The sequence below is a fragment of the Gadus morhua genome, chromosome 20 (assembly GCF_902167405.1).
Source record: "Gadus morhua chromosome 20, gadMor3.0, whole genome shotgun sequence".
Classification (NCBI taxonomy): Eukaryota; Metazoa; Chordata; class Actinopteri; order Gadiformes; family Gadidae; genus Gadus; species Gadus morhua.
This window is the reverse complement of record NC_044067.1, coordinates 7,780,390-7,791,450: the sequence shown is the minus strand read 5'-3', so window position 1 is coordinate 7,791,450 and position 11,061 is coordinate 7,780,390. Positions and strand designations below refer to the sequence as shown.

At 48.7% G+C, this 11,061-nt stretch overlaps 1 protein-coding gene across 3 annotated transcripts in view; it reads right to left on the bottom strand.

Moving 5' to 3' along the window:
- The window catches only part of zmym2 (zinc finger, MYM-type 2), a 29,514-nt gene extending 20,891 nt beyond the window's left edge, over positions 1 to 8,623 (bottom strand). For 2 of the 3 annotated variants that reach the window (XM_030343442.1, XM_030343444.1), the window contains exons 1-2: positions 7,525 to 7,657; positions 1 to 472 (exon numbers count right to left, since the gene is read on the bottom strand). The exon at positions 1 to 472 is cut by the window's left edge and continues 158 nt beyond it. In XM_030343442.1, coding sequence (XP_030199302.1) covers positions 1 to 457 — 457 coding nt within the window. In that variant the 5' untranslated portion in view covers positions 458 to 472; positions 7,525 to 7,657. Of the gene's footprint in view, positions 473 to 7,524; positions 7,658 to 8,434 lie in introns of those variants that run through there. The other variant, XM_030343443.1, reaches the window with a different exon arrangement.
- Between the last annotated feature and the right edge of the window lie 2,438 nt (positions 8,624 to 11,061).

Sequence of the window (11,061 nt, the reverse complement as noted above, 5' to 3'; positions counted from 1 at the left end):
CGCTGGCGATCCTGATTTGCGAGTCGGGCTCTGTGCTGCTAAGAGCCCCGGCGGCGGCGGCGGCGGGGGAGCCGATGGCCTCCTCCTCCTCCTCCTCCTCCTCCGCCGTGGGGCCCCCGGAGCCCTCCTCCTTGTGCTCATAGTCCTCCTCGTCGTCGATGACGATGGGCTCCGTGGCAACCGTAGCCCCCGCGGTGGCAGTGGCGGCCTTGGCGGAGGAGCTGGAGGCGTCGGCAGGTGGGCTGGTTGCCGTGGATACGGCAGCGGGCTGGCTGGCGGGAGTGGCCCCCTCCCCCACCAACACCACGTCGTCGTCGTCGTCCTCGTTGCCGACCTCCCCGTCTGTCATCATGGGAACCGCCTCCGCCTCCTCCGGGGCCTCAGGGGGCGTGGCTTGCGGCTGTGGCGAGGGAGGCCCCGCCCCTGCACCAGGCCTGGGTTCTGATTCCCCGTCCATCGCTAAGGCAACCACCTGCCGCCGGCAAAAACACACAAAGACAATTAGCCAATTAGGAGAGAGCAGGGGTGGGGTTGCGGGGGGGGGGGCAGCAGAAACAAACCGGTTTCCCTGGAGACACCGTCGCACACACACGAAAAAAACTCCCACATGTTACCACACACGTGCACTCAAATACACATGCTCACACAGTTACACGGGCACTCTCACTCACATTCAAACATGCACGCCCACACACACACACATACACCTTGCTCCACCGCGTGTCTCCCGGTTGAGCAACTTGGAGCCAGTTCCTGACCGACCTGATTAGTGGAGCCAAAATGGCCACCATGGAGTTGACAGGAAGTGACAGGCAGCTCTGTGGAGGCTATCTCAAGGCAGATGCGCTACCACTAGCTATCTCACACACACAGGGAAGGTGGAGAGGGAAAAATATGTAGGGAATGTTTAGGAAAGAGAGTGTTAGGGAAAATGGGGAGAGAGAGAGATGGGAGAGAGAGCGAGAGTGTACAGGTGTAGAGAGGAGAGTGAAGAGAAGGAACAGATTGTACTGAAGGTATAGGAGCCGGGGTGTGGGGACGAAGAAGGGAGGGCATACCGAGAGAAAGAGAGGGGTTGGTTTAGCGGAAGCAAAGGAGGGGAGATGGAGAAGGAAAGAGAGGGAAGGTTGAGTTATGAAATGAAAATTAAGAGGGGGGGCGAGAGACGGTATACAGTATACCACGTACACGCATTAACGTCAATGATCCGTCTCTGTATTCACTGTCCAACCCCTGCATGCTTCTTAAAGCTAGAGAAGGCCTCTGTGGAGAAACCAGCTGGAGCTGGATATTGAAAGTATCAAAAACCCACCACTCCCTTCAGGCCTCCATCCAGAGCCCCTCCAAAACACAAGCTAGCTAATGCTAGCTAGCTTGCTAGCTAGCATTAGCCATAGGTCTCCTTGCCTGGCCTTTTGGAAGACTCCGGTCATGCGCAATGAGCGCACAGGCAGAGTTTACGCAGCTAGGACAGACAGGTGCGCATGCAATCATTCCACATTCCATGTGGAATGATTGATTGATGAAATGCTTGGACGTGCTTATTACAGCCTGCGACAACTACAGATACCGGATTGGTTGCTTTATTTGTACCAAAAATGAAAAAGATGCTTCTAAAATAGATGTCATAACCAATCATAAATTAACCGTCTCTGTATTCGCCTTCCATCCCCTACCTGCTCCTTAATGACCTGTCTCAGTATCCACTGTCTAACCCCTAGCTGCTCCTTAATGACCCGTCTCTGCAATTACTGTCTACCCCCGACCTGCTCCTTAATGACCCGTCTCTGTATTCATTGTCTCACCCAGTGGCGTCGATATTCCCAAGTGTCCGATGCTAGTACAGCCCCACATTTTTTTAGGGTCAATAATTGCCTTTGGGAGTACTATTAAATAGGGTTACATGCCCGTAGGTTAAAAATGCCCCTTATTATTCTTACACTGTTCATGTCTGCAAAACCTATTTCATCGTCTTTCAAAAAAGGTCAGATTTCTATCAAATCGCTTTAAGGCACCCCTCCCCAGCACGCTCAGTCTTCTGTGATTGGTTGAACGCTTTGCGCGTGTGTCGTCAAATTCACACCCCGGACAAGTTGCAAACATTTTGGGAAGCCGGAGGTGCGACTTCTGCATTTCAGCACCGCCCACTGCACAGTCTGACGTCACACTGTTACGGAAGTAGAGTTGGAGCAAAAACAAGCCGTCACTGTCTAACCCTACCTGCTCCCTAATGACCTGTCCCTGTATTCACTGTCCAACCCCTACCTGATTCTAATGACCTGTCCCTGTATTCACTGTCCAACCCCTACCTGATTCTAATGACCTGTCCCTGTATTCACTGTCTAACCCCTAGCTTCTCCCTAATGACCTGCCCCTGTATTCACTGTCCAACCCCTAGCTGCTCCTTAAGGTGCTTGCACACCGCCGCACGGCAACCACCCTTACGCGGCGGTGTGAAAGGCCAGGCGTTTTCAAAAGCGGCTGCTATTGTTGCTGCTGCTGCCGCCGCCGCCGAAAGTTTCAACACGGGGAAATCTGAGCGGTAGGGCAAAATCTGTGCGCGTTCACGTAGGCGGCAAACGCTTCCTGCTCTACAGCCGCTTGTGTAACCGCCTCCCCTCTGCCACGCTTCCCTCATTGAAATGAACGGAGGCGGCGAGTGGCCGCGTGGCGGTGTGAAAGCAGCTTTAATGACCTGTCCCTGTATTCAGGGTGTCAACCCCGAGCTGCTCCCTAATGACCTGACTCCGCCCGCCTACGGACTTCAGCTCAATTTTCATCTCGCCTTCAGTATTAGGTCTGGACTTGCGGTATGTTCTCAGGGTTTTCTTTCGGGAGTGGCTGTCATGACCAAACGATTGGCTTAGCGATTGGTTATGGTAGATCCAGACTGCCACTGAGCAGATCCAATAGTTTTAAACTCCAACATACATCCGCCTTCAAGGGAGTTAACGTATGCCAATGGAGAGTGACCAGACCAGAGTTTGGTAGGACCAGGCGAAGTGGAGATCCCCCGAATAGTATTTTAGTACATTTGGTAGATCTAACGCCACTGGTCCAACCCCTCGCTGCTCACTAATAACATGTATCTGAATTCACTAGTCTAACCCCTACATGCTTACTAATAACATGCCTCTGTATTCACTGCCAACCCCTCTGATCACTAATAACATGCCTCTGTATTCACTGGTCTCGCCCCTACATGCTCACTAATAACATGTCTCTGTATTCACTGTCCAACCCCTACAGGCTCACTAATAACATGTCTCTGTATTCACTGGTCTCGCCCCTACATGCTCACTAATAACATGTCTCAGAATTCACTGGTCTCGCCCCTACAAGCTCACTAATAACATGTATCTGTATTCACTGTCCAACCCCTACAGGCTCACTTATAGCATGTCTCTGTTCACCTTCTAACCCCTACCTGCTAACTAGTGACATGTCCCTGTATTCACTGTCCATCCCCTCCTTTATAACAATTGTTTATTTCCTGACTACAAATCTTCCTCACTCTATTTCCTGATTATATATCTTTCAATCTATCACACACACACGCATAAAGTATACCAAGCTAACCTCATCCCGCTGTAACTATTAATGACCACACACACACACACACACACACGCGCACACACACACACCATGTCCATCATGAGTGACAACAGCATCTCCAAGGCGCAGCTACACCTTGGTTGCCGTAGCGACAGGGATCCACCTGCCACAGGGGCTTTCAGTAGGGAGGGTCGGAACCCGTCTCCTGTTAGAAGATGAGCTGGGACCCCATCATTGGTCAGGATTGATGAGCTCACTCCTTTATGTACCTGCTAGTGCTGTTCATCATGATCTAGACCACCATATCCATGAAAAATGTATGAACTAAATCCATTTCAAAGCCTTTTAGAAACAGAACAGTTGGCAGAGAGCCAACCAATCTGGATTTTGTTTTGTGGTGCCGTTTGGTTTTATTATGTTAGGTAGTGGCTATTGTAATGTTGTCACATACATGTCAACATTCTCTCACACACACACACACACACACACACACACACACACACACACACACACACACACACACAGGCAGCTCTAGCTCCGCCCACAATTAAACAGTCTGACATCAGAGCTCCGACAGCACAGCTTGCGCCCCCCCCCCCCCCCCCCCCCCCCCCCAGAGCCTCCTCCCTCAAACCCTCCCTCCCGCCCCCCTCCCCCAGCACACACGGCAGCCATTTTGGATCCACAACAACACAGGAAGTCCTTTGATTGAAACAGCAGCAGACTTCCCATACAGCTGACAAGGCCAGGACTCAGACTAACCCAGGTTCAAAGAAGGACTAGACCTCTATAAAGGGGGCAGCTCACCAGAAAAATTCCAGTCAATAAGCAAAGTATTGGACTAGCCTTTGGACTGGAGCGAGATAATCAACATGATTAACTCTCTTCCCCTCAGGATTAACACAGTTCTTTAAATCTGAATATCAACTATATTTGAATGGCCTTCATCAGTCATTATAGCTGTGCGTAAGCAAGGTATCCACACTGGCCTGCGGTAAGAAAATACATGACCTGTGGTACTGGTAAGACATGTGACAACGTATATGCAGTATGGTATGCAACATAGTTCAGTCTAGTATACGACAAGACAATGTCGTCTCCTGCCGGCAGACCTCAACTACACAAGCGGCTTGGTGGATCAACCTGCTAGTGTGCTGAACGTTGAGGTGAAACAGCTAGTAGCGAACACAGGTTTGATTTTCACATTTGATTCCTTTCCTTCTAACCCTGACTGTCCTGTCAATGAATAAGATCATAAATAGGTATCTATCTATCTTTCTATTTATCTATATTATGGATTATGGATTTGTAGGTCGTTAAAATTTGGTTATAAATGGTTTAGTTTAGGTGTTGGGTTTCAGTTTGTTAAGAATAGGTTACAGATGGTTAAGAATAGGTTACAGATAGTCAAATTTAGGTTAAAGGTACATTTAGGGGTTACATTAGAGGTTGTTAAGTTTAGGTGTTAGCTTGGAGTTGGTCAAGTTAAAAAACTTAGAGATGGTTACAGATTGGTGGGGTTTGTTGTGGTTACCGTAAGGATCTAGTAGTTAGCAATGCATCATGAGAGGGACCACTTGAAAGTTAATCATGTTGTACCATACCCGGTATAATGCCCCAAAGATTGATAAATGGTGCACATTAAAAAATCCTACATTTGATTCTGAAGAAAACCTCAATGGTGAAGCTGAATATTTCTACATGCATTGTGGTGTGGCACGGTGCGGTTATTTGCAGTGGAATAAAACTACAGAATATATTCATATAGTTTACAATAATGACATGCATCTACAGATTGATGTCTAGGTCAAAATGAAAGAGTTCTACTACCATATCAAAATGATATGGTAGTAGAACTCTAAAAGAGAAAGATTAACAAAGGTTTATATAATGAATATCTGAAACAAACAACCTCAATGTTGAACTGAATGTTTGGATTAAACCACTTCCTGGTTCCACCAAACCCTTAAGCTTTACTGACCAATGAGAAGCAGAAGCAAGCAAAGAGTCACATTCAAAATCATCAGTGTTCCTGGCAGTTTAGTAAATGCTAATTATCCAATGTTGGGCTCAACAACATTGTTTCAGATAGGGTATTGCAAGCCTAGATTCTAAAAAACTGAATTGTTGCCAATACATTTAAACAAAGTATACCTAAATAGATTTATGGAAATGAAACATTGGGCTCAGTCAGTTAATATGGGACACTTCACAACCTCTCAGATGATATTAACATATAAACCCAGGGACAGCACGTCTGGCTTCACATCCACAGACAAGGTGAGCTTGTGGAGACTGTGTGACATACTCTGCTAGGGAAGCGGCCAGCTCTAGAGAGAGAGAGAACCAACTGCAATGCAGAGCTCCCTACAGTCTACATCCAGAGGAGACGAGGAGGAGGAGAAGGAGGAGAGGGGTCATTCTACCTCTGTACCGTTAGAGATGTGGCTCTGCTCAGCAGCGAGCGGGTTAAACGGCAGAGACCGGCCACATCATCATCATCCTCATCATCCTCATCATCATAGGTGCTCTACCTTCCCAACATGCGCATCACGTGTTTGCGCATTAAGTCGATTGCACATCATTTTATACATTAGGTCACAACGTGGCAACGCGTATCCATCTGCGCAAACGTGTGCATGAAATTATCCGACGTTGATGTCATTAAATATTATAAACAGCTATTATTTGATTAGGGGTTCATTGTTAACAATATCACACATAACGTCCTACGTTAAGCAGAGCAGCATGCGCAGAATCATCCATCATTCATGTGCTCATGAGGTCATCTCCATGTCGGTTACCTGGCTGGCGAATGCAACTCTCAAAAAGAAATGAAAAGAGTGTATTCATTCAGTCCAATCAAACGGTACATGAGCAAAGCCCCCCACCCCCGTCTGTCCTTGACCAGAAACCCGGATACCAATCGACCACGCCGGGTGGAACCGAACCGAGCCTCACAACCAACCCACTAAAACTTGAGTCCAACGAGGAGGTTAAAAACTTTACTCTGACAACCGGAGAGTCCAGAGGCGGAAGCCGCACTACCTGGGCCGCTGAACCCACAGACCACCTCGGGATAGAGAGTTGGGCTCGGCCAAGTTAGGAACCTCAGACGTGGTTCAGCTCTCCGGTCCGTCCCCGCAAATGCAGCCACTGGATTAGCGGGGAACCGAGGGAGGAGGGCAGGGAGACTGCGCCATTGTTAATATTGGAGGAACCGATCACAAGTTAAGAGCGTCAAATCAGTAACGATCGCAAAATAGCGACCCAATATTGGTCAACTAGTTGAAATCTCTCCCAATAGCCATTTACGTACAGCGCCCTGTAAACCACGTTGCTCAAATACTTTCCGATATATATATTTTGCGTAAGACATGCCCTTGACAACCAACCTGCCCCAAAACGTGGAATAAACCTGATGTTTTGGAGCTACCTGTGACAGGGAGCTTTAATTGGAAAGTTACCCGATATAGAGACCACCCCGGGCAATCAGTGGCAAGTGCCCGTGGCTACCACATGGGGCGCCCTCGCCTGGCGCACCAAAACCGCCTTCCTTTAACGCAGGAGGGTAAACAAGCCTCTAAAAATTGCACAGCGTTGCTTAAGGTTCTCAAGGCGTCTCGGTTGTCGTATCGCAGCCCAAAGCGGGATTCGACCAAAACGACCCCCCACCCCCCTCCCTCCCCTCCCCTCCCGAGAGCAGCGCTGCTCCCGTCCGCCATTAGCGAGGCGAACAATACGCGAGACTGGAGGCGATGGTCCGCCGCCACGGCGCACAGGGGCAGAGAGAGCCGCACACTAGGCGCACAATAAAAGAGGGAATTGATCCTAAAACGTGTCTCCCCGAAACCCCAGGGTCTCCGAGTAGGGTCTGTGAACCCCTCCCCTGTCCGCCCGCGCAGTTGCTGAAACTTTAACTCATTACGCGTTGAATTGGAAATATAAAAACGTCTGTGAATGTCTTACCGGAGTAGGGCTGGAAACGATATAGCGCCACTTTTGTGCCTTGACATTAATCCGTGGGAGCGCATGCGCTCTGACGCACACAGTCCACTCGTGGGAGGATAGAATGAGACTCCAACGAGGTCTGCACTCGGGTTTCTCCGCCGCGCAAGCGCAGACCGCTCAATCAGGGGCGATATGGCTTGCAATTACATCGGCCCATTAGTATGTATTTTACTCAAAACCTTAGGGGTTGCGGATGTCGAATATCCCACGTCAATCCACCTTGGACGACGTTTCAAGCAACTCTTGACCACTTAGGAGTTTAATTTACTCAGAATTAAATGAGGCTGCAATCAGGCGCTTTGCTCTGAGCGGATCTGAAACATGCAATGGGTTGAGAGAGTTCACGTTCTGCACAATGTCTTAGAACCCAGTTCTCCCTGGACGATGAAGGTTTGTATCCGGAAAAAAAGTATAAGCCAAGTATGCGTGTGTCACGTCCACCCATCTCAACACACACACACACACACACACACACACACACACACACACACACACACACACACACACACACACACACACACACACACACACACACACAAGCCGATGGGAGGGAGGAGGGGGGCTGTATTACGTGTGCAAAAGAACGCAGAATCCTACGTAGGGTCGTGTCTGCTCATTGCGACTGCGATAGAAGGGTCTTCTGAAAGTATCAGTTCTACCGGCTGTAAACATCACACACACACTGGAAGGTCGTGTAAATTAGGGGCGTCAGCAGGAGTCGTCAGAAAAGTAGAGAGAGCTTGTAAACATGGCGGATCAGGTGCGCTGAAATGCGTGAAAAAATGTGTCTTTCGCATACACTCATGAGTTCGTACACAATAACAATAATCTCAATGCTCCCCAACTGTGATCGCATATCCAAACTTACCAAATTTAGGGCGAAGTCAAAGATATAGAGGAGAAAATGTGTATCGACTTGAAAGTATGCGCAGATGTATCATCTCTCCCAGGTGAATAGTGGATGCCGATCCGTCTATTGATCAGGGACAAACATATTGATACTGGAATTAGAATGTTGAACTGGCCAATACTCGGTCCAGAACATGAGGAACATGTAACATCTTCTAATCAGCAGTGCTCCCCTTAGAGGCCGATCATGGAATTACACGTTGCCTGCATGTTTGTGTGTGCGCGGGCCTGTGCGTGTGCGCGCCTATGTGTCTGTGTCTGCAATAAAATAAAATAACCTGAAAGATTTGCGATTTTTGGAATAATCACACATATGAAAGAAAGCAATTTGAAGGATTTTTATAAGAAATACATACCGAGATAGAGAATAATGGAGGAAGCAAATAATCGGGAGAATGACAAACAGGAAAACAGAATTATGGAGAGATAATGAGAGAACTAGACTAAATTACTAAATAGGCCTACAATTATATACACATTAGAAAATGACTATTCTATACTACAACATTATACAAACACTAACATCTACCAACTTTATGATAGACATACTATTATAAACTAATGCAATACACAATTTTATTTCATAATCACTATATTATATACATACCATTATACTAATTATATTATATACACACTATTACATACAAATTATATTATATAAACACTGTTATATATATAGAACTACAATATAAACACTATGGTATCCCAACTAAATTATATACACACTATATCAACTAAATATGTACATACTATTCACTTGTATGCAAGATAGAAAGTCACTGGGGGAAGGATTTGGGCACATTGTGTTCCTTTGTGATCAGATGTTGGACAGCGACGCCCATCTTTGGTTCGACCACTTCCAACGTCAATTCAACTTTATCCATACAGCCCTTATTGAGTCTTGGATTTGAATGTAAAATTGATATCAAAATGATCAAATATGCAGGCGGGCATTATGTGAGGAGTAAGGATGTCTTGTGAGGAGTGAGGATGTGTTCTGAGGAGTGAGGATGTGTTCTGAGGAGTGAGGATGTGTTCTGAGGAGTGCGGTGGTGGAGGTGTGATACTGAGACAGTGTGGATGTGAGGGATGAGGAGGTGATGTGAGATGTGGAGAGGCTGTCGGGGTGGTGAGGGAGGGAGGAGGAGGTTGTTGGGGGTGAGTTGTTGCTGGGGGGAGTTGAGGAGGAGGAGGTGGTGGTCGAGAAAGTGTGAGGGTATGGCGTGAGAGGAAAGGAGGTGGTAGATGTGAGCAGTGAGGAGGTGGTAGATGTGAGCAGTGAGGAGGTGGATGTGAGCAGTGATGAGGTGGTAGATGTGAGCAGTGAGGTGGTAGATGTGAGCAGTGAGGAGGTAGATGTGAGCAGTGAGGAGGTGGTAGATGTGAGCAGTGAGGAGGTCGTGGATGTGAGCAGTGAGGAGTTGGTGGATGTGAGCAGTGATGAGGTGGTAGATGTGAGCAGTGAGGTGGTAGATGTGAGCAGTGAGGAGGTAGATGTGAGCAGTGAGGAGGTGGTAGATGTGAGCAGTGAGGAGGTCGTGGATGTGAGCAGTGAGGAGTTGGTGGATGTGAGCAGTGAGGAGGTGGTAGGTGTGAGCAGTGAGTTGGTGGTTGTGAGCAGTGAGGTGGTGGTAGATGTGAGCAGTGAGGATGTGGTGGATGTGAGCAGTGAGGTGGTGGTTGTGAGCAGTGAGGTGGTGGTAGATGTGAGCAGTGAGGATGTGGTGGATGTGAGCAGTGAGGAGGTAGATGTGAACAATGAGGTGTTGGTAGATGTGAGCAGTGAGGAGGTGGTAGATGTGAACAGTGAGGTGGTGGCAAATGTGAGCAGTGAGGAGGTGGTAGATGTGAGCAGTGAGGTGGTGGATGTGAGCAGTGAGGCGGTGAGGGGTAATGACGTGCGGGTTAAAGTGGTAGTGATGTGAGGGGGAAGGAGGGGATGTGAAGGGCGAAACGGGGAGGATATGAGGGGTGAAGTTATGAAGATTTGAAGGGTGAGGTGGTAATGGGAAAACTAAAGAGAGGGCATGTGAGGGGTGAGGTAGTGATACGATGGGTAAGGTGGAGATGTTAGGGGTGAGGAGGGGATGTGAGGGATGAGAAGGTGGTGATGTGAGGGGTGAGGAGGTGGTGATGTGAGGGGTGAGGAGGTGGTGATGTGAGGGGTGAGGAGGTGGTGAGGTGAGGGGTGAGGAGGTGGTGATGTGAGCGGTGAGGAGGTGGTGATGTAATCGGTGAGGAGGTGGTGAGGTGAGGAGGTGGTGATGTGAGCGGTGAGGAGGTGGTGAGGTGAGGAGGTGGTGATGTGAGCGGTGAGGAGGTGGTGAGGTGAGGAGGTGGTGATGTGAGCGGTGAGGAGGTGGTGAGGTGAGGAGGTGGTGATGTGAGCGTTGAGGTGGTGAGGTGAGGGGTGAGGTGGGGATGTGAGGAGTGAGATGGTGAGGAGGTGGTGATGCGAGCGGTGAGGTGAGGGGTGAGGAGGTGGGGATGTGAGGGGTGAGGCAGTGTTTCCCACAGAAAATTTGGAGACTATGGGGGGGGGGGGGGGGGGGTGGTATGGAGCGATTGTTGACGGGGGGGGGGGGG